At 36.5% G+C, this 25,769-nt stretch overlaps 1 protein-coding gene across 1 annotated transcript; it reads right to left on the reverse strand.

Moving 5' to 3' along the window:
• Positions 1-6,489: 6,489 nt before the first annotated feature.
• On the reverse strand, positions 6,490-25,257 carry LOC123531092 (sarcoplasmic calcium-binding protein-like). The gene is made up of 3 exons (XM_045311875.2): positions 25,201-25,257; positions 8,551-8,648; positions 6,490-6,826 (listed from the first exon to the last, which is right to left on the reverse strand). The coding sequence occupies exons 1-3, from the start codon at positions 25,255-25,257 to the stop codon at positions 6,490-6,492; spliced, it is 492 nt and encodes a 163-aa protein (XP_045167810.2).
• Positions 25,258-25,769: the final 512 nt, after the last annotated feature.

The raw sequence follows: 25,769 nt of genomic DNA on the forward strand, positions 1-25,769 counted from the left end.
TTTTAGTGTTTCACCTAGTGGGGATAACTTTTGTTTACTCTGTCCAGTGACTTTGGAACATGGTGGGGGTAAGAGTGAGGTTATGTCCACCATAAACCGGTTAAAGCTCCCCATTGGTAGTTTTGCCGCTCGACGTTCTAAGGCGGTGCCCCGACGTCTGCGGTTTTATTTGCTCATTTTGCCCTAGTGTATTTGCTTTGTGTGTTGGTTATCCGCGTGCTGGGTTAACGTTTGGAGAGGCTGCGTGTGTGGAACGTGGCTTTACCTGTTATTTATAGTAGTTGTGTTTTTTTTTCACAAGAACCTATGAAATATCTAAAGATTTATTAATTGTGACTTGTCGGATGATCAAACAATGTATAAGTTACTCAAATATCATGTCACGTCTTTTTCGCAGAAACATTAAACAAAACTTAAGTAAGATTTGTATATATACAACATGTGATTTCAAACATGAAGTATGTATATAAAGACAAACAAACATGTGCAATTGTTAGATTTTAGCTTGTTCATCCATGTATAAGGCAAGAGGAATTACACTGAAAGCGGTAAATCCCTATGGCAACGTCATGTGGCCGAATTTTGTCTCTTTTTCTGTTACATGCGCTAAAACTTTACTTGCAACTAACCTCTTTTCCAAACTACCTTTTCTTAAGTTGGGAGCATATCAATGCGAAATGTAAAAGTTACGTCAATAAAGCAGTCGTCATTAAAATGTTTGTCAGACATATCGTGTTGGTCATCTCTTGAAAATCAGTGTTGAACGAAGATATGTGGTATTTTGAAAGTCAAGGAAACAGATAAACGATATACAGCAATGCCCTGATTAGCAACAACATTTTATTTTTAGAACGGGACATTTAAACGCGGCCACGAGAACAAATGTAAATCACGAGCTGTATTAATTAATTGTGTGCGATATGACAGCGCTTTTGTGGCAGTTACGTTGCCTTGGAGACGATCAATTGTGCATGTTCTGAACATGTAATTTAAATATTTGCATTTAATATGTTTATAGCTGTCATGTTATAAACTTTTAGCAAAATGGGACCAGAAATAAAGATATTATAACACTTTTCCTGGTATTCTTTTGCACCGTTACACCCCTCGTACATCACTCAACAAGGTGGGCTGATATCTGAAATACGGTATACGTCAAATAAATGTGTCCGCACACAGAAGCACGAGATGGACCATAGTATGAGTAACATAAAATTGAACATAGTAAAACTCTGTGACAGTTTCACTTCTTTTGCATAATGCAGAATAGTGTAGTTCGGCCTTTTATCTTTTTAGCTAACTAACAAAGCAGGTATTTGGTCATGATCTATGAAGGCATGGGAAGCTGGACGTGCTTTTGCCATCGGTTATCCTAGCGAATTTAAAATACTGCAATAAGTCTCAGAGTTGTTGCTAGCATCAAATGCTATCCACTGCTCATCGACAAGGATCTGCAAATGAGCCGTGCCATGAGAAAATCAACATAGTGGGTTTGCGACCAGCATGGATCCAGACCAGCCTGCGCATCCGCGCAGTCTGGTCAGGCTCCATGCTGTTCGCTTTTAAAGCCTATTGGAATTGGAGAAACTGTTAGCGAACAGCATGGATCCTGACCAGACTGCGCGGATGCGCAGGCTGGTCTGGATCCATGCTGGTCGCACACCCACTATGTTGGTTTTCTCATGGCACGGCTCAAATATACTACAACGACTAAAACAAGAACGTCTCTATCCGCATTCCTTTTTATTATTCCCTTGTAACCCAAAATTACAACGTCAGTCAGGTGAAACATCAGTTCTTCATTGTCAGATTGAGCTTTTGGACTTTTGTCAAAGGACTCGGAAAAAGAAGCAACACATTGGCATAGATTAGACACGATAATACAATCTGAAAGAAGATCCGTTCGAAGCATATAAAGCAACCAAGCAAAAATAACAGGAGACAAGGTTTGATCGAGTCTCTTCCTTAGAGTTTATGATATTTGAAACACATCTACACACACTAGCTTAAGCACTGACCTAAGCGAACCTGCGGAACACAGATATTTATTGATCTCATCCGACCGGAAAATATAACACAACTGTGTCCATTTTTCTCTCATTGACACAGTGACCTGTGTCAAAAGGCTGTTTACTAAAAAAAGAGAAACATCTTGGTTTAACTGACGGTTTATTGACGTCAACTCAAAAAATCCTAGTCAGCTGAAATTTTAAACTTTGGCAGTACTCAGCATCGGACACAATGTCAAGGTTGCCATTGCAAAATTTACGGAAAACATAAAACCTGGTAAAGGCAGAACAGTTTTGTTTCAGGTTAGACATTTTTGTATGACATTTGATAATTGCTTTAGGAATTTTATGCTGAAATGCGGGAACTTGTTTTGCCTAACGCCGCTTGTCAGTACATATCTGAAATCCATTTACAGATTTTGCAGCCTAATGACCAGAAGTGTCCCACTGCATTAGCTGAATTATTAGTGAGACATGCACTACCATCTCATTTTCTTGCTTATGGCCATGATGAAGAGTAATACTCAAAATATGGGTTGTGTTTTCTGTACAGCAGACTTTCCTTCAGCAAGTTGAGCAGCAGCATCTTCTTTGTCAAGATGAGTCATGTCTCGAAGACGAACAGGCAGCTAACAAATGTGATTCGAGTGGTCGAGACCAAATTAAAATGGAACAAGAGACACAATGACTTCAAGGTTGTATTTTTTCTGGTGCTTTGGGATCATAAAGTTCATTCAATAAATGTGTAATATAGATTCCACTTAAGCCCCTGCTAGAGGACGTGAGAAGCTTTGCATATTTCATGACCTCTCGTGAACAGACTGAATCAAACAGAGTCTGCTATTATTCCGCTTGGTTGCATTCTTTGGTTCAAAAGGATCTTTTTACAGATTGTCTTTACTATCACAACAGCATCTTTAAGTATCATGAGGCGGCTGTAAAAAGTATCCCCGTACTTGGATTCATTTTGTTATATTTTCTGGTCCTTTGGGATCATTGAATCAATGCAATAAATGTGTAGAGTTCCGCTGAGGCCGGTGATAGTGGGGCGTGAGAGGTGCTGCACAGTTCATTACCTCTCCCGGACAGACTCATAAAACTGAGTCTGCCATTATTCCGCTTGGTTTTATTCTTTGCTTCCAAAGGATCGTTTGACAGATTATTATTACAACAGCAATTTTAAAGTGCCGTGTGGCGGCTTTAAAAAGTCATTCTCCCCGCACTTGGATTAAGTGTTCCTCTATTGAATGTGTAATACTTCCGCTTAAGCCAGTGCTGGGGGGTGGGGGTGTGAGCGGTGTTGCACATTTCATTACCTCTCCTGAACAGACTCAGCTCAATCAAATTGAGTCTGCTGTTATTCCGCTTGGTTGCATGCCTTGCTTTCAGATAATCTTTTTTTTACAGATTTTATTCCTTACTCAGACAGAAAATATTACGTTAAATCTAAGACATGGCATATTAGAACAGAAACATTTGGAAATTGCATTCCATCTGCCACAAAGTGGCAACATTCGTATTCTTGGCAACGAATGCATGTTACATTAATACATACAGAGAACTGCCAACATTGGAACAAGGAAGAATATCCAACATGAAAAGCCACATTCTGAAAAACGCAGTATGAATATTGTAACGACAATAATGCTTTAAATCGATAGAAAATATAGTATTAGTGGGAACATCGCTCGAGAAATATGGCTTTGTGATACCTAGTTTTTGTACGAACCTCTAGGGTCACTGGAGCCATGCAGTCTTTTAGCTGAATTTTGTTTGTTTGTTTTGGGTTTAACGCTGTTTTTCAACAGTATTTCAGTCATGTAACGACGAGCAGTTAACTTAACCAGTGTTCCTGGATTCTGTACCAGTACTTCCCCACATGAATCAGAGGTGGAGGACTCATGATTTCACAATGTCGTTTATCAAATGGTCACGAAGAACATACGCCCAGCCTGGGGATCGAACTCACGACCCCGCGATCCATAGTCGAACGCTTTTAGCTACTAAGCTAAGCGGGCAGTGTATTTACGCCAAAAATGTAGGCCTAAATTCCATGAATATTGCTGAAGAAATATAATCTTTTATGTGTTTTGCTTGTGAAATTGTTGACGGACGGACAAACGACAACGGACGAAGTTAGATCTGAATAGCTCAGCCTTAGAATCTTTTACCTGAATGCACTAATATACGTTAAATCTGTCAACCTCAAATATCTTCTTGCAATGGAGGAATAAATAATAACAGAACTCAATATAGAATTTGCAAGTCTTTATTATGGCCCCATTCGAAGAAGGAGGGGTATATTGTTTTGCAGATGTCGGTCGGTAGGTCGGTCGGTCGGTCAGAATGTAGACCAATCCGTTTCCGGATGATAACTCAAGAACTCTTGGGCCTAGGATCATGAAAGTTGATAGGGAGGTTGGTCATGACCAGCAGATGACCCCTATTGATTTTGAGGTCAGTATGTCAAAGGTCAAGGTCACAGTGACCATGAATAGTAAAACGGTTTCCGGATGATAACTCAAGAACCCTTGGGCCTAGGATCATGAAAGTTGATAGGGAGGTTGATCATGACCAGCAGATGACCCCTATTGATTTTGAGGTCAGTGTGTTAAAGGTCAAGGTCACAGTGATCCTGAACATTTAAACGGTTTCCGGATGATAACTCAAGAACGCTTAGGCCTAGGGTCATAAAAGTTGATAGGGAGATTGATCATGACCAGCAGATGACCCCTATTGATTTTGAGGTCAGTATGTCAAAGGTCAAGGTCACAGTGACCAGGAACAGTAAAATGGTTTCCGGGCAATAACTCAAGAACGCCTGGGCCTAGTATCAGGAAAATTAATAGTTAGGTTAGCCATGACCAGCAAATGACCCCTATTGATTTTGAGGTCATTAGGTCAAAGGTCAAGGACACATTGGCCAGGAACAGTTAAACGGTTTCTGATCTTCTTGTCCAAAACCATAGGGCCTAGGGCTTTGGTATTTGGCATGAAGCACAATCTAGTGGTTCTCTAGCAAGATTGTTCAGATTATTTCCCTGGGGTCAAATATGGCCCCACCCCGAAGGCCACATGGTTTATATAGACTTATATAGGAAAAAACTTTGAAAAACCTCTTGTCCAAAACCACAGGGCCTAGGGCTTTGATATTTTGTATATGAAATCATCTAGTGGTCCTCTACTAAGATTGTTCAAATTATTCCCCTAGGGTCAAATATGGCTCCGCCCAGGGGGTCACATGGTTTACATAGACTTATATAGGGAGAAACTTTGAACATCTTCTTGTCGAAACCACAAAGACTATGGCTTTGATATTTTGTAATTTAGCATCATCTAGTGGTTCTCTACCAAGTTTGTTCAAATTATCCCTCTAGGGTCAAATATGGCCCCGCTCCAGGGGTCACATGGTTCATATAGACTTATATAGGGAAAAACATAGAATCTTCATGTCCATAACTAACATCATTTAAATTTGGACCACATGTATAGTTTTGAGTGGCAAGATGAACCTTGACATGAGTTGACCTTGAGATTGACCTAGTGACCTACTTTCACATTTCTGAAGCTACAGGCTCTAAATTTGGACTGCATGCATATTTATTTTTGTGTTCTGAATTGAAATTTGACATTGATTTTTACCTATTACCTACTTTCACATTTCTCAAGCTACAGCCTTCAGATTTGAAGCACATGCATAGTTCTGTCTACCGAAATGAACTTTACCTTGAAATTGATCTAGTGACCTACTTTCACATTTCTCAAGCCACAGCTTTCAAATTTGGACCACATACACTTTGTTTTGTACTGAAATGAAATTTGACCTTGATTTTGACCTTGAGCTAGTCGTGAAATTTCGTACATTCAAAAATGGCTCAGTGGATGGCGCCAAGATCTCTCTGTAATCTCTTGTTGGGTTAATAGGTTAAAGGTCAAGGTCAGATTAAACCAGAATGGTAGAACGTTTGTTTACAGTGAGCATATAATTTCTGTTCCTTGTGCAATTACTGAATGCATCAAGGGGGGCATTTCGTGTTCGACGAGCTCTTGTTTAACATGATAGACAGCAAAATGTATCAGCTGATTAGTGTCTGCGACATTTGACGTCAAAGGGCAAGAAGAGGTCATTAGTATTATTCGCATTCTTAATTTGACGTTGCAAGTCCCGCTAGGTTTATAGATATAACTAAAAGTGCTAGTTTAAAAAATCACGTAAAAGTCCTAAATGACGTAAAGTTACATCAACTCGCTTGTATACGACCGTGTTGAATAACAATAAGGTCATCGTGACACAAACGTTTGAGGATAGTTGTCAGTATTCTGCAAGTTTGTTCATTTTTTTTTTGTCAAGGGTCTTGGCTTAGATAATAGATGAATCAAAGGAAAGGAAATACCAACTACCTTATACCCCGGCCTCGAACGCATCTTTAACAACACCGGTCACTTGTGGCAAGGATCACAAATGACATGACAAAATCTTTTAAAGGTTCAAGTCCATTTGTCGGTTTATAATCACTGAATGCTTTTTGTTTTGCATCACATTCTCGAGTCCATATCCTTTGTAAGCAGTAAAATACTCTTCTTCAGAGATTGACATATCTCTGTCATTGTCAAATAAAAGAAACATCTCGTCTAACCATTGCTGCATTTTGTCATTGAATTTTGCCTTGTCTTTCATATATTTTTTTCTGAGGCCATCGAGAAATTTCTGCTCGGAGATTGCATCAGTACTTCCTCTGAAAATATTCTTTATCCACCATTGTTCTATTTTTTTCTCCAAATCAGCATCAGGAAGGCGAAGCTTGAAAAACCTGATTCTGTAAAAAAGCATAATTAAATGTGACCTTATTTTGTTTCGTTTTTTTTTAGCTTTTAGTTACATCGGCACACTTGGGTCATATGACTTTTCAAGATTTTGATGAAGATCAAAAGTACCCCTCTGGGCACTGCTTCATCACTGATGAGTTGAGATGGCGTCTATAGGATAAAAGAATCTATATCCCAAAGCGAGTTTTGGAGCCTTTGATCACTCTGCCACAGACACCCCTTGATTGTTACTTTATTATTTAATATACCATGTGCTTAACAATATTAAATTCACATGATGCTATTCTTTTATGATTTAAATGCATGCATGCCATGTGAAAACATTAGACCAACAGTCATTCAAACTTTTAAGAACACATTCCTCGTTTCTGCCACTATGATATAATGTATTATGCACTATCCGGGTAATTCAGAAAATGTAGGGACGATACGCTTCTGTAGAAACCATTACAGGTACAAACTCATTTTTTTCATGGACTTCCAATGGATTTAATAGCCATTTATATTAAACGTTTTAACACAACTGCATGTGCTATAACATAGCTACACGCGTATTGACACACTACGCACGTATATAAACTTATTTTATCAAAGGCGGTTGGGCCCCGGGTTGGAAGGAATTAGGTCGTTTATAAAGATGTGTTGTTCTCTGAATACACCAGTATATATTGCGAGACTTTAAAACTGTGGTGGTTCTTCCCCAATCTAAAGCCACTGTGTATTGGTAGGTAATTGTATTTGATCAGGGAGAATCGATATTCCAAAATCTACCTCTTGTAGGGTACCTTAAAGTATCTCATACAAGTGTTGCTGCAGCAGCCATTGTAGCAGACGGCTAAAGATATAAAGTGTTTATCAAATAGCTGCATCAGTGGGCATTTCGGAGGAAACTGTTCATGAAATTCTGTCAAAAAGACTTAAAATTAACAAGGATGTGCGCAAGGCAAATACCCGTATGAGAAATCTTAATGATGCAATGTTACAAAAAACATCTCATAAAACTAAAATGCAGTTGAAAGGAGATTTAATGAACCTCTTAAAGGGAATGAGACATTGGTATATTGTTTTGAAGAAGAAAGGCGGATAAACAACAAACTGGCTTAGGAAAAAGCAAGAGAACGGTCGTTTATCACAAGAAAAACTCAAAATTGCAAAGGGGTTGTTCACACATTTTTCTTCAATTTCAAAGACCCTGTTGTGCAAATACCCAGTGCACACGGCAAATCTATCACTAAATAGTTTAACAGAGACAATGTTTTAAATTAAGGTAAAATAAGATGACGTTATGCTTCTTATGGGAAGCTTTATTTTGCAGAAAATAACTTGTTATAAACAATATATTTAGAGCGACATGCTTAAGAAATTGAGAAGGCTGGGTTCTTAAATACTTAACCTCTGACTTTCTTATTGATCATTCTTTTGAATGAAAGGTGTGGTAAATACTTTTGCAAGATTGTGTTGATACAAAGCAATTTACACTTGTATCATTGTCGGAGACGCTTTATGTACTACAATCAAAATTATAGTTATACATTGCGCGGTTTTTGTTCGTAAAAGATGAATATCTAATAATTATAGGGATAACCATTATTGATAAGTGCATGACCTTAATTTTTATAAAATCCAATACCTTTTAAAAAGTTAATAAACTGAATTAAACCTACGTGTAACCAACCCTTGTAAACATTTTATCCTCATTTTAAAGAGAAACTACCTTGAATCTTCCATGTCTGTATTTGTGATGGTGCCATCGCGGTTGAAATCTAGGAATGTGAACCACTTTTTCCAGTTTGTAATTAAACACTGTTCTACCTATACGATACAGAAATGTTTTATCATACAATGTTTTTGAGCAATTGCTGAATGTGTAAATGCGTGGGTAAAGTGAAAATACCTTGGTAACTCAAAAAAAAACAAAAAAAACAAACAAAGACAAATATCAAACAAGGAATGCCACGTACCAAAATCGCAGTCTCCCCAAAACGAAACCTACAGCACGCAGACGTGCACACCACAAACACACACACATACACGTGCACACACACAAAACCAACACACGAGGACAAAACGAACAAACAAAGGAACTCACACATACACGCGCACGCACACAAAGCCTACACAAGAAGACAATACGAACAAACAAAGGAACACAGTGGGGCACCGCCTTGGAACGGTCAGTGGCAAAAACACCACTGGGGAGCTTAAACCGGTTTATGGTGCGCACCCAACCTCACTCTTACCCCCCACCATGTTCCAAAGACACGGGACAGTGTAAATAAAAGTAATCCCCTCCAGGCGAATCTCTAACATACGTAATGGAAACAAAAAAGCATGGCAAGTAAAACGCAAAAATGCTCGTGTATAAAAATAAAAAAAGCAAACCATTAGAACCAAAAACGCATGTACTCAATCCGAACTGGCTTTTTCAAACATGAACTGTTTAGTAATATCAAATACAAGTTATAAAAATACATAAGCAACTTCTTTCCAAGTGGTATATTCGTTTCTGAAACAATTTGACTCGTTTTTGTAAATAACACCTCGAATGAATTTGAAATGATTATTTTGCAAGAAAAAACTTAACGATTATAGCTCTGGGTATTTCGTGAAATCATTTAATTCCCTAGTAATTTTACAACTACATATCGCTGTAGGCACGCTAACTGCACAGTATTTAAAAGTGACATGTAGGTCTCATATGCAGCTGTTAGCGTCATTCCTTCATTTTTGTAAAAAAAATATTCATGTCAATGAAAACAAAGACAATGACATTGTTTATGTGAAAATCAACGAATATGATCGGAACAAAATTAATAAAAATTTGAAACACTTTTAGACGCATTGTACATGATTCAAAAGTCGCCTTTTAGCAACGTTGTGAAACTGTCCTATATCATATGTTAACACAACTTGAACAGAACGACAAGTATAAATGCTGATAAATTCAATTCTGAGTTGGTCATTTTACATAACAATGTTGTTACTCATCATCCGACTGTGGTTATTTGTTGTTCAACAGTGGTAACATCTGATTCGACAGTGAATACTAGTAGGTGTAACAAACATTCCACTTTCGAATCACATGTTACCAATGCCAAATAATAAGTAACAATTGCCGAAAGACCAAATAATAAACTACTGTCAAATGAAAGGAAAGTATTGCCGAATGTCAAATTACCACAATTGGTCTATATCAAACAGCTGCTAAAAGTCAAATAACTACTGTCAGATAACAAGTAAAAAAATAAAGAAATATTATGATGTTAAATGACCACGTAAGAATAAGAAGAAACCAAGCATAAAGTCATTTGGCCACATCAGACTGAATATAAATATCAGAATTACTTACACCCTCAGACGGCGCAACACTGGACAGTCATGAAAACATAGATGAATATTCTAATTTATGTGATAAGCATTATTAAAACTTAACGCTTAGCCTTACATTTTGAGGAGGCAAATTAAAAAAGAAAACATAAAATCATTGAAAAACAGGGTTGCTTCACATGAAAATTGAACCGCAAATATACCGTACATTACTTTAGGAAACAATCGTCAGTATACTGATAAAACATTGAATTCTGGAATAGCATAAAGGGGCAAGGCTTTCGCACAGTTTAATGCCTTTTAAAGCTCACCATTTTCAGACACTGTCACATATCTTCGTTTTTAACCCGAGATATGATTTGTTCTACCTTTATGTAGGTTATTTGCTGGTCGTGAAAGAATATTGAACAATACATAAGCTTATCTGAGGAATAAATGTCACACATGTATATATCGGTTCCTTTTTGGAACAATCCCCATTAAAGCGAAAACTTTCAAAAGAAACATTAATATATTATATGCTCTTGCTATGAAGTATTCTGAAATGTCAATATAGCTAACCACAAATTAACAGTCACAGTAAAATAGCGGCCACTTAAAAGTTAATCACTAGAACATCCTTTAAGCTACAGTCACACATACGGATATGTCCGTGCGTTGAGGTACGGTGCGGATAGGATTCGCCTGTGGGTGTATAACTACGGAGCAGTACGTCTTAGTAGTACGTCTTAGTACGGGAAAATGGTGAGAAACAGGAAACAAACAAAACAATACAGGACGCGAATAAGTACGGATAGGTACGAGGTACTACGTTGAATTACGTTTCACTGCGCCTTGCAACTTTCCCAGCGCACGGACGGGTCTTCGGTAAACTACGTAGAACTATGCTTAAGTACAAGCAGCCTCGGATAACTACGTTCAGCTACGGCGAGGCACGTAACAGTACGGATAACTACGTTTAAGTACGTTTAACTACGGATGAATAAATTTCAGCCAAGTTGGACTAAAGTCACGCTCAAATGGCTACTGTTCGCTCAAACTTTTGTGCATGTTCAAAAGTTGGAGAAACTTGCAAGTTTGGATTAAGTTTTGAATACGTTTTGGTATGGATTAATACGAATGACTACTCTGAGGTACGGCTCAGGTACGGACCGATACGGATTACTACGTTTGTGTCCGTACCTAGACCTAGCTATCCGCGCCGTATGTGTGACTGGGGTATTTTAGATGTAACCTTCTTTAGAAAAAAAAAAAAACATATCTGTAACGAAACCTAGGAGAAATATTTATTATTTATAGAGCTTAGCGTATAATTGTTTTAGCTATAGTTTATTAGTTGTTATTTATTAGTTATTCGTAATATCATATAACTGGCTTTATGTTCCAACGGCATTTTGGTGGGACATTGACTGTGGTAGACGAAAAGAGGATGAGTAAAGCGAAAGATGTTACAGCAGGTTTGTATGTTCGTTTTCCCATAACTTACACTAAATATTTATTTGTTGTAATTCTTAACTTACTATTACATACACTACATACATACATACATTAATGAATGTTAAATCTTTTGAATTCTATTGATTCAAAGATGTTTGTAAATATTTCCTCTTATAAAAAGAGAAACTGATAAAACCAGTGCACAAATTTCTGAAGTACAAATGAAATCATTTCAAATTATTCAACTGTAGAACTTTCTATAGGCTTGAAATGACTATTTAGATATTTGTTTCAGAATGGAAGCATAGAAGGTATGTCTAGCTTAGCTAAATCTAATTGTAATACAAACGACGATGCTGTAGAAATAGTAGACAGGAAAAAAGGACTTACCTAAGATAAGAGATATGGCAACGAAACTGGCAGAAATCTTCATCCTGATGTTTCACAGGTAAAGCTTTCCCGGTAAAATCGGTATATATTGTGCTCTGTTTCCGCCACAGGACTTTATTAATAAGTTGCGCTCTAAAACCACCGTAGTACTTAATTAAAAAGTTGCGTGCTTAAGTTAAGAATAATATAATTGGTATGTGGGAATTAAATATTTATAGCTTATTAGCTTTGTTTCGGGAAATATGCACGAGTTCTTCAGCGGAAACATTGCGCGACTTTAGGAGCGCAATATTCTTCCGCTGAAGAACGTGTGCATATTTCCCGATGCAAAGATAATAACCTTTTTATTTCATACACATCTACACGTATAAATATAATGTGAAAATCATAAATTTGTTCAATAGCCTGAATAGGATTGACAATATTGAACTAAACAGAAACAAACAGTGCAACAACAAACACTGAATTACGTCACGCATCCGATATAAAATTCAGGCGTCAGTATATAGAAAAATTTTGACGTTTCCGGTACCAGTGTAACTTAACGGGGAATAGAAACGAGTATGTAATAAAATGTGTTATGACTGTGGCGCGAGTCAGAATATGTATATGCGAATTTATACACTGCACCGAGTTTGAATGCCGATTTCACTTATCTTTAAAACGCTCCTTTACTTTAAATCGCAAGCCGCTCATCTCTGTGTGTTCAAAATCCCACTCGCTTGAAATGTAGAATGTGTTGTCTGGCTTGTTTGTGGAAACCTGGTGCTATATTGTTGAAACATTTGGTACATGATATACACTGATAAAACCATGCCCGGAATATCTCCCATTTGTGTCGTGTAACCTCTAAGGCATATATTATTATTAAGTAATAATAATAACATGATCATCGCTCTATGATGGAGAGAAATCGGCTTGATAATAAACATGGTTTGAAATATTTATCGATATGATTTTTGTCCATCAAAAGAAACAGTTTTGAAGACCGAACTTATTTCCTCACTTTCAATCATTATTTACTAAAACAGATTTCATATTGATGCTGCATTTTGTGTTGCATCAATAACGCAATTAAATGTAAACAAATCATAAAAATTCTAATTCATTTTACCTTCAGTTGTTGAAATTCACGAATTATTATCCCCACTTAAAAGATGTTAGGACAAGAACCAGGAAAACTTTTTGCCCACGAAATTGAATGATTTTACAGTATTTAGTGTTCAATTATATCTAACACGACAGTCTATCACTTCAATCTAAAATTAAAACAACGTGCAGCTGTTTTAGACAAATAACATTTCCTGACTTATTCAAATTGTAGGTCTATTTAATACCATGTTTTTTAATTACTTTTTACTACAACAAGGCATGGACTGTGGCTCCTACTAGTAATTGTTTCTGTCTTGCCAAATCTGATACTACATTGTACATTTATAGTTATGACAGAGATAATTTTGTTCGAGTTGAAATAGCACCTATACAGTTACGCTCATACTGCTACTTTTTTTTAGGCACGCTTCCTTAAAACACGTACTGGTACCCCTCATTTTTATCAGACAAGGTGGCAAGGTCTTGCTCATATGAAGGATTCACTCCGACCCTCCCCTACAGTTTAAAGGTAATCAGCCATGTCGATATGAGGGTGATTCTTTTTGTGAAATTTAAAATTGGTTTACTGTTTGGTTCTGGAAACCAAGTCCTAAACGGGTTCGTTAATAATACAGCTAACATCATTTTTGACATTTTGAATCAATGTTTCGCCAGTAGTTAAGCAAATTTCAGTTTAAGGGCAAAGGTTAATGCTTTTTAATGATTTCTTTGGATAGGTTTGTTATATGCCGGCTCCGTATCCTCAAATTCCTTTTCTAAATTCCAGTTTGTTTAGTTCTGCCCATTGTTTCCTGTTTAGGGAAAGCCCATTATTTTATCTGTGGACCATACGCCGCGTTTTATGGAGTGTATCATCAAAGTTTTCATTTGCACCGTCGTGACAATACATCTGCGGATGTCTAAAAATTGTGTTGATACTTATAACATATATAAATAATGAGTGATGCTCAAGCCGAGTCCGTGGACGATAGCATACATTTCCTCGACCATGTATGAACAGACTCAATCAGACCCTGTCAGCAACAACATTTTTATATTTGTCGTGTTGATCGACCTGTGGAGTTTCCACTTTTTATCTCTTTAGTTATTGTGATCGCTTGATGTCCAGCGTCCGTCGTCTGTCTGTTTTCTGTCAAAATTTAGCTTGTGTATGCCATAGAGGCTGTAATTTTCAAATAATCTTCATGAAATTTGGTTAGAATGATTGACTTGATAAAACTAAAGGTCAAATCAATTGAAACAGCTTGTATATACGATAGAGATGGATTTTTCAATTGATCTTCTTTAAATTTTGTCAGAATAATTGCTTTAATACATTATAGGTTAAGTTTGAATATGGGTTTGTCTGGGGTTAAAAACTACGTCGCTAGGTCAAATCAAAGAAAAACCTTGTCTATGCGATAAAGGCTGTATTTTTCCATTGATGTTAATGAAATTTTATCAGAATAATTGCCTTGATTGAATCTAGGTCTAGTTTGAATACGGCTAATCTGGGGTCAAAACCTAGGTCAGATCAAAGGAAAACATTGTGTGTGCTATAGAAGCAGTATTTTTCAATTGATCTTCATAAAATTTGGTTAGATTGCCTTGATAGAATCTAGGTCGAGTTCTAATATGGGTTATCTGGGGTTAAACTAAGGTCATTAGGTCAAATCAAATAAAACCCTTGTGTATGCAATAGAGGCTGTATTATTCATTTATCATTTGGACAGAATGAATGCCTTGATGAAATCTAGGTCAAATTTGAATATTGGCCATCTGGGGTCAAAAACTAGGTCACTAGGTCATAGCAAAGAAAATACTTGTTTGCACGCAAGAGACCACATTTTTGGTCCAATCCGTATGAAAATTGGCCAGAGTATTTGCTTCCAAAAAGCCGCTAGGTTAAACATTACACTGTTATGGTGAGTTTCTCAGGCAAGCTATCTAGGGCCATCTTGGCCCTCTTGTTCTATTTTACCATTAGAATCGCTGCATTGATGGTACATGCTGACATCCTTTCAGTATGTGGTGAGTAGACGTCTTGTTTCGCGGCAGGCATAACTAGAATGATAAACCGCCAACAAACCAAAACATTGTAAACACTGGAGGACGGATTGTCTTGAAATGTATTGTCTCTGTCAGGTCCGAGATCATCAATGTCCCTTTTCTGTTGGGACTGTTAAACTAATAAATGTCTTTTTCGTTTTTTAAAACAGTGTAACCATTTCCTTGCCAAAGTGCTATGTTAATTGTGAGTTTAATGACTAAATATGAACAATGCAGACTGTCATGATCAGACTGCATAGATGTGCATGTAGACACATACACACAATTACAAAACAATCATACATTTTGTAATACGTATTTGTCCAATATACATCAAACTATGATAACATAGGAAACAGAATTGAAACACATTTTTAAGATCACTAAATATAGCAGGAACGATCAGACTTTTAAGGAATACACATATAACTGATTATCTCGTAAATAAAAATAAGTAAATATCTTACTTCTTTAGATTATCAAATATATCTATCAAAGTTCTATTACTCTATTTCACTTCTTTGTGGTGATGATAATTAGATAAATATGTTTTCGGTGTTCCTGCAAAATGAAAGCCAGGATATGATCGGAGAATCCATAATCCATATTCTCCCGTTCAATTCGCATGAACTCTGAACAAATTAATTCGTTCCTTATATTTACACTATATTTCCTTTCCACTGGTAAACAAAGTTATGTTATAAATATTAAAGAAAGCTTCTTGGCCATTCTGTTCATCAGGTGGAAAAACTGCGGCGCTATATAAGGAACGTTCTCCCTGCCTATAGGCGGACGTCGTAAAAACGGCGATCCGTTATCACCAGACAGCGTTAAGCGCCTTTCATTTTGCTGCTCATGCTAAATTGTTGGCATAATATTATATTCTGATATCATTCATATAAAGCTTGGAAAGTCCAAAGATAGATGACAATGCATTAGACCGATATGTTGGACAGATTAGACTGGAGACTAATAATTTTGTCACATTTACTATCATATTACACGAAATGTTGTTCGCATATGAAATTATGCATGAAAGAGAATGAAAATGAAACTTCATGTTTTTTAGTTTAGGGATAAGATAAACTTTGGAAGACTAAGCATTCTGTATCAATGAATTTGGTCCAAAAGTAAAACAATCAAATAAAATCTCTGAAAGAGTTAAAGTACTCTTTTTGTGTGAATATATCATAAAGATTATGAAAGAATCTTTCTTCTGTCCACAAGAGATACCCATCCAATATCTTTTAATAGTTTTTGAATAGATACTGATCTTGTTAAACCCGTTACAACTCTTACAACTTCGTATTGTATTTTTTCTAATATTTCTTTCTCATAATTAGCACAATTATCCCATAACAAAGAGGCATATTCCAGACGTGGACGTAAATAAGATATATATATATATATATATATATATATATATATATATGATTGAGGGTTTTTCGTTGAATTTGAAATTTCAACATTTTCTTTGACCCTAAAATTTTCGAAGCAGATGAGACTATAGTGGCGTTATGTTTATGCCATGACCCGTCCTGACTAAATGTAACAGCGAGATGTTTATGATGTTCAACAAATGTTTGATGTACATTATCAAAATATAAGTTTGGACGGTTTCTATTACAAAAGGAAAAAAAATATAACTTCTGTTTTAGAAGGGTTAGAATTAACTAACCATTGATTGGACCATAACTTAATTTTGTGGAGGTCATGATTAAGAGTTTCTTCCATCGTATCTATGTTACTTGTTGAGAACTATCATCTGCAAAAAGTCTAGTAATACTAAAAAGTGAATCAGAGGTCCAGGAAGTGAGCCTTGAGGAACCCCGCCATGTAAACATTGTGACTCTGAAAAAGAAGTTCCGACAAAAACTTTTTGAGTTCTATTCATCATAAAATTTTCTAACCAGTCTGACAAATTTCCTGTGATTCCACATTGTTCTTTATGCCAAACTCTATCAAACGCTTTGGATATATCACAAAAACAATACATGTGGATTCTTTATTTTCTAAAGCTTTGCATATTTGATTATAGATGTCAATCAGTTGATAAATAGTAGAATGCCATGGTAACAAGCCTGATTGATTTTGGAATATTAGTGAATTGTCATGTAGATAGTTAAAAATATGTTTAAATATAATACGTTCCATAACTTTTCCAACACAACTAATAAGAGAAATTGGTCTGTGATTCGACGGTTCATCTTTGTTGCCCTTTTTAAAAAGAGGCATAATGTGCGCTAATTTCCAACTAGACGGATATATTTTTTTCGGACATTGAACAAGTAGACAAAGAGGTTTGCATAATGTTTTAGAAGTTTCTTTTAACATTTTATGACTAATTTAGTCAGGACCGGAATATTTGTTAACGGCTATATTTATTAAAATGTCTGTAATTTCTTGCTTCTGTATTATAAAATTTTCAAGACTTGTTGGTGTTCGTAGTGAGAACATTTGAAACAGACACGAAAAAAACGTTAAGAGTATTTGCTATATCAATATCTGACAATGAATAGCTATTATTTTGGATTTTCAGAGGCGGTACACTCTCATTATTCTAAGAGTTTTCCTTAATAAGCATTTTAACTGTATGCCAGTATTTACGCGGATTCAAAGTAAGTCATTTAATGAAAGTTCCAGATTATTATAGAAAACTTCTTTTGCGTGTTTTTTTTCATGTTATTTACGCGTTTTCTTAGTTGTTTATATATTAAACGCCAGTCTGAAGTTTTGTTTGAATTCAGTGCTTTATGAAACTGCCCGGCTCTTTGTCGCAAAGTTCTTCGAATTTCAGAATTGAACCAGGGTTTGTCTTTTGGTCGAATCAACGAAATATATATAGGGATACATTGTTTTGCGAGTTCTAAAAACTTGGCAATAAAGAAATCACAGAGATGTGTGTGAGAGCTGTATCATAAAATAGAATGATGATACTTGTAATCATCGTCAGACCAGCCTTGTGCATACCATCGCCATCAGCTCCAACAGAAAATCTATCTGCCATACAATTAAGGCCCTTTAGAAATGAAGTTGGGTGGTATAGGTTCTTAAGGATTGATTGTTTACATAAATATACAAGAATATGCCTTCTGATGCCAATGAGTATGTAAGGGTTTCTAACAGTGGCGATATATTTTATTTACACTGTCCTGTGACTTTGGAACAGGGTGGGGGTTAGAGTGAGGCTAGGTCAATTATAAACTGCTTTAAGCTCCCCCAGTGGTATTTCTGCCGCTAACCGTTCAAAGGCTGTGCTCCACCGTGTGTTGTTTTATTTGCTCATTTTTCCTAGTGTGTTTGCTTTGTGTCTTGGTCGTGTGCGTGTCGGCGTGCTGAGGTAACGTTTGGAGAAGCTGCGTTTGCTGAACGTCGCTTTACCTATTTGATATTTATCGTTATTTTTTTTTTACCAGAACCTATGAAATATTAAAGGACATGCCGGATAACCAAACAATATATGAGTTACTAAAATATTGTGTGACGTAAGTCTTTTCTGCTGATACATTAAACAAAACTTAAGTAAGATTGACAAATGTTAAGTATGTATATAAAGGCAATAAAACACGTGCAATTTATAATTTTTAGCTTGTTTATCCATGTATAAGGTAAACAAGAGGAATTACACTGAAATCGGTATTAATTTGTTTTATAAAGATCAATCCTGCATATAATTAGTAATTAAAAAGAAAAATGCTTAAGAAATATTGCACATAACATTTTCAAGATCATTGACTTAATTTCTTACAACTTCTTCTGAGGTTGCTTTTGCTCTCACTTCTGACAGATATCAGGGCTTTTGAGCTATAGGCTCTTGCAATCGCTCTATAAAGTTGTAGAACCATTTTAAGCTGAAAGGACTGTCCTTGTCTCCCTGACCTGATGTATACCGTAACCAACACTTGACATGACTTTATACCCCAGTCATACAAACGGCGCGGATAGCTTCGTCTAGCTACGGATAGAAACATATCGATCCGTACCTGAGCCGTACATCAAAGTAGTAATCCGTATCAATCCGTACCAACACTTGGTCTAAACGTATTCAAGACCTATCCCAAACGTGCAAGTTTCTCCAACTTTTGGACATGCACAAAGTTTGAGCGATCCGTAGCCAATTGAGCGTGACTTTAGTCCAACTTGATTGAAACTTATTCATCCGTATTTGAACGTACTAAACGTAGTTATCCGTACTAAAGCGTACCTTGCCGTAGTTTGACATGATGTTAAAGATAATCGTAATGAAAACGTTGGCAAAACATGGCCTATTAATATGAAACTTACCGACCCGTTACTAAACCGTAATGCGAACGTAGTCATGCGAATGGATCCGTAGCTGAAATTATTTATCCGAGGCTGTACGTACGACCGCTGACCCGTCCACGCGCTGGGCAAGTTTTCAGGCACATTAAAACGTAGTCCGACGTAGTACGCCGTACCTATTCGTACTTATTCGCGTGCTGTACTATTTTGTTCCCCGTTTCTCACCATGTTTCCCTTGCTAAGACGTACTGCTCCGTACTTATCCGTGTCCGCACCCCCACCGACCAATCCCATTCACACCGCTCCTCAACGCACGGACATATCCGTATGTGTGACTGTAGCTTTAAGTAAGTTCACTAATTTGGCCTCTTCATGCTGATAAAGCACTGGTAGAGGTCCTGATGCATCAACGCGACCCTAGACTCTGTTGGTATATTATACTGTATAATTCCGATCAATTTGTAACAGAAAATGTCAAAATACTTCGGAAAATTGGAAAAGCATCAAATTGGACACAGATGTTTATCAAAGCAGAAGAAACATATTTTTCATGAAACCCACATTTATATCTGTCAAAGTGGCAGACGCGGCGGTCAGTTTTACAGATGACCACCAACGCTCAATACTTACTGTACGGAATTCAAATAAAAGGTCATTATACTTACATTTATCCCTAAAATCTACCGAATTATATAAATATATAAATAAATATGATACTATCTAAAGCTTATCTATGAAAAATAAACGCGGAATAACAATTCAAATACAGTTCTTTTTTTTGTTCTGTTTCCATTGTAACGGCTAAAATATAGCAATTAATATTTGGTTTGATATTATGACAGCGAATAAATTGTCATTTAAACATTGTTTTAGTTTTCTTGATGTAGTTTATAAATCACTCCAGCACAGATAGTTTTTCCCGTGGGGACTTACGGTCCCCCCCCCCCCCCCCCCCCACGTGTCAGTCAGTCCATCAGTCTCGCAAAATGGGATACTGCGATAACTTTAAAAGTACCAGATACCTTTTCACGAAACATGGTACATGTGTAGTGGTAATATGAAGAATATGTACGTCTTTAAGATCTTAACATCTATATGTGATTTTTGAAACTTCGTACGTAGGTAGAATTCTACATGGTAAACATGCATGCTATTTTTATGTGTCCATCTGTTCATCTATCAGTACCCCATCAGTCGAAATTTGTGGATTCTGCCTAAACCTCAAAATTACTAGAGTTGTTTCCATGAAACACACACATACACACACACACACACATACACACACACATGAACACACACACACACGCACACACATATCCGAATTGAAAAGCACAATACGGATTAAATATTGGGGAAAAAGATGTGGAGAAAGATGCTCAAGTCTATATTTTTTTATACAGTCTATAAACATTTTAAAATAAAAAATAGATAAATAAAGAACCGGTTTCACCCGTTAGACGCGGGATTTTCAGAAGAATTTTATCTGTTGTCTCTTGTTCTATTTTACATGCGCTAAAACTTTACTTGCAACTAACCTATTTTCCAAACTACTATTTCTAAAGTTGGAAGTATATCAATTTGAAATGTAAACGTTACGCCAATAACGTCAAAATAAAGGAGTCGTCATTAAAATGTTTGTCAGGCATATCATGTTGGTCATCTCTTGAAAATAAGTGTTGAACGAAGATATTACATGTGGTGTTTTTAAAATCAAGGAAACAGATAAACGCTGTACAGAAATACCCTGTTTAGCAACAAAATTTTATTTTTTGAACGGGACGTTTAAACGTGGCCACGTGAACAAATGATAACCACGAGTTGTATTAATTAAATTTGTGTGCGATATGACAGCAATAAAATGACGTCGGCCCCGCATTTGTGGTAGTTACGTCGCCTTGGAGACGAACAATAAATATTGTGCATGTTCTGAACATGTAATTTAAATATTTGCATTTTAGCAAATGGGATCAGACGTAAAAACATTATAACACTTTTCCTGGTATTCTTTTGCACTGTTACACCCCTCGTGCATCATTCATCAAGGTGGACTGATATCTGAAATAAGGTACACGTCAAATGCATGTGTCCGCACACAGAAGCACGAGATAGACCATAGTATGAGTAACATAAAATAAAACTCTGTAACAGTTTCACTTCATTTGCATAAGGCAGAATAGTGTAGTTCGACCCTTTATCTTTTTAGTCTAACTTACAAAGCAGATATCTGGTCACAATCTGTGAAGGCATGGAAGGCTGGACGTGCTTTTGCCATCGATTATCGTAGTGAATTTAAATCATGCAGTAAGTCTCAGACTTATTGCTAGCATATACTATCCACTGCTCATCTGCAAGGATCTGAAAATATATTACAACGACTAAAACAAGAACGTCTCTATCCACATTTCTTTTATTAATCCCTTGTAACCCAAAATTACAACGTCAGTCAGGTGAAACATCAGTTCTTCATTGTCAGATTGAGCTTTTAGACTTTTGTCAAAGGACTCGGAAGAAGAAGTAACATATTGGCATAGATTAGAAACGATAATACAATCTAGAAGAAAGTCCGTCCGAAGCATATAAAGCAACCAAGCAAAATAACAGGAGACAAGGTTTGATCGAGTCTGTTCCTTAGAGGTTATGCCATTTGAAACACACCTCTACACCCACTAGCTTAAGCACTGACTTAAGCGAACCTGAGGTACACAGATAGTTTTTGCTCTCAGCCGACCGGAAAATATAACACAAGTGAGTCCCTGTTTCTCTCATTGACCCGTGTCAAAAAACTGTTTACTAAAAAAAGTGAAACATCTTAGTTTAATTGACGATTTAATTTATTGGTGGGTGCTAGGGTATTTATATATATATACAGTCAAACCCGGCTGCAGAACCTCCCTTGGGGACTGAAAAATGCCGGTATTTGTGATAACATATATTTTCGCAAGACAGGTGACGTGTGACCATAGTAAGCAGGTTATATTTTTTGGAGGCTGTCTACAGTACGGGTCTGACTGCATAAGGGAGTTCATCGGTTCTATGACAAAAGTAAATGTACCAAGTAATATAGCAAAAACAAAACAAAATTATGTGGGATAAGGCCGTGACTTTATTGTAAATTTTCAAATGAAAATTATGGCATATTGTAAATATATAGCATGGTATATATGAAAGTGATGAGAAAATATGAAAGACAAAGCTCCAGCTAAAATGCCTGGAAGCAACATAGCAGCGCGAAGGTGCAGAAAACTATGAAAATAAGAGCAGAACATACCAGACCTAATAGGAAATTGTAGGTTCTAGTACTTCGCACTAATGAGAAACGTGACAAAGATGCTCTCACCGATCTCTATGACATGAGATGATATATCAACAAAAATATTCTTCCTAGATTAAGTAAATGCAAAATGAAACATAACACCAAGATCAAAATAAAATCTGATGTAAGTCAAGAAAGTCTTCAGCAAACAAACGCACAAAAATATTAAAATATTGAAAAAATTGTTTCAATGTAATATATGAACAAACGGACCGGTGCGAGGGAATGGTTATAGCAAACTATGCTACAATAATAATATAATCCATCCAAGCGATTGACTGAGTTAACCAGCAGACTGGAAACGTAAGAAAACAGGGGGATTTACATGTCTGTTTCAACATAACCCATGTGTTAGAGGTTTGTAGCAAAGTGATCCACAAATTATAAAAATATGTACGGACCTACACGTACATATAACAAATGCAACTTTCGACTGATCACTAATAATCGTATGGCCGATAAGTTGAACAACCCTGTTTATATAAGACACAGTCAATCCATGGACCAGGTGAATGGCCGACCACATGGTACAAGGCCCCCTCTAACGGTTAAAGAGCACCCGCCCAATAACACCAATAATAAGAGATGACCAACCGAGCGCGAGGTTGCAGATACGAGAAGGTCAACCTAGACAAGTGAGCTTTTATTTTGATACTGCCGTAGTATACAAGAATGAAATATTTTGTGGATCACTAAATATTGCTCACAACACGGACAAAAATTAAAATGAAATTAGAATTGACTTCAGCCAAACATTTTAATACAGAAGACTTTCTTTACTGTACCCCGAATAAAGATTACAATTTGTAAGCGCCATTTAAGTCACGACAATAAAAATTCTAAATTGATGAAATCAGATCAATGCAAATAATGTATGTTTACTAATAAAATCAAGTTTATATACGCATACACGCCTTATTTCTTTCCTTTACTATATAACTAATACCAAACAAACAACTTAAACTGGTTTCAAAGATGGTGGTTAACTACTGTTCATATAACAATCAATATCCCAATAACACAATGCATCAATAGAACGCCTTCGAAATATATATAGACAGAAATATCATAATTCTTTCCAAATATGCATGTACTTAAGCAATCAATATGCCGAAAGAAACATAAAATATACCGGACTATTTATGAACATATGCAGTAAGACAGAATACAGAATGGACAATTCATATGTAATATGACAAATACTTGTCATGTTATCTTCATCTTTACGCATTATTATTATTATAATTATTATTTTTTGTTTTAATTTCATCTAAAAACTACCCAGAAAGACAGGTTAATCGTATGCTGCGAGCCGGCTGCCCCAACCCTAACTCTTTTCTATTTTTTATGATATTTTTATATAAGAGGGGGGAGGTAGGGAGAATCCGAGGCTCTGACCAGCGAAAAGGCTCTCTCCACCCCCTGCTTTCCGAGTATTTACTATCATCAAACCCGCACTAATTCATGTTATCTTCGTGCTTAACTTAAAACCAAATTTAACAAAAAACAACAAACAAAGTACCAAAAAGAAAAAGATAGTAACATTCGGAATGTTTATAAATGAATACATGCAGTTAAAAATCAAGCCGGTTTCATTCAACCGTATTGTTCCATGATGATTAAATGTACCAACAGAAGCATACTAGCAAAATTGAGTTTATACACACACACTGTAAAGAGTTTATTCTCTAATATACCATAGATTACAGAAGCGGCGTGACATGTTTGGTGCAGCAGTACATTTTGTGGCAGGGTTCAGCAGTATGATTCACCATTGTGACCCTGAAACAGATTAAACTTGACGGCAGAAATATGTTAAAAAACAACAAAGTTACTGTAATGGGAAGGGTGGGAGGGAATTTTTGTAAACGATCTGTCCTCTACGGATTTCCGATAAAGAATGTACTTGTCACTGCACTAAATTTGCCCATGAAAATCCCGTGGGATTAAAACTTGTCAGACTAGTATTTGAACTGATACGACAATAAATACAAATACAGGGACGGATTAGCAGTGATGCGTTATGTTAGACAAGACGATACCCACCAAAATTAAAACAATTTATTTCATAAGAGAACATAAATTTACTTATTGACGTCATCAAAAAAATCCTAGTCAGCTGAAATTTTAAACTTTGGCAGTACTCAGCATCGGACACAATTTCAAGGTTGCCATTACAAAATTTACGGAAAACATAAAACCTGGTAAAGACAGAAGAGTTTTGTTTCAGGTTAGACATTTTTGTATGACATTTGATAATTGCTTTAGGAATTTTATGCTGAAATGCGGGAACTTGTTTTGCCTAATGCCTTTGCCTTTTTTTCAGCTTGTCAGTACATACCTGAAATCCATTTACAAACTTTGCAGTCTAATGACCAGAAGTCTTTCACTGCATTAGATGAATTATTAGTGAGACATGCACCACCATCTCATTTTCTTGCTCATGGCCATGACGAAGAGTAATACTCAAAATGTGGATTGCGTTTTCTATACAACAGACTTTCCTTCAGCAAATTGAGCAGCATCATCAACTTTGTCAAGTAGTGTCATGTCTCGAAGACTAACAGGCAGTTAACAAATGTGATTCGGGTAGTCGAGACCAAATTAAAATGGAACAAGAGACAATGAGTTCAAGGTTGTATTTTTTCTGGTGCTTTGGGACCATAAATTTCATTCAATAAATGTCTAATAGAGTTCCACTAAAGCCCCTGCTAGGGTACGTGAGAGGCTTTTCACATTTCATGACCTCTCGTGAACAGACTAAATCAAACAGAGTCTGCTATTATTCCGCTTGGTTGCATTCTTTGGTTCCGTAGGATCTTTTTACAGATTTTCTTTAATATCACAACAGCATCTTTAAGTGCCATGAGGCGGCTGTAAAAAGTGTCCCCGTACTTGGATTTATTTTGTTATATTTTCTGGTCCTTTGGGATTATAGAATCAATTCAATAAATGTGTAGAGTTCCGCTGAGGCCGGTGATAGTGGGGCGTGAGAGGTGTTGCACATTTCATGACCTCTCCTGATCAGACTCGTAAAACTGAGACTGCCATTATTCCGCTTG

Source organism: Mercenaria mercenaria, chromosome 11, assembly GCF_021730395.1.
Source record: "Mercenaria mercenaria strain notata chromosome 11, MADL_Memer_1, whole genome shotgun sequence".
NCBI lineage: Eukaryota > Metazoa > Mollusca > Bivalvia > Venerida > Veneridae > Mercenaria > Mercenaria mercenaria.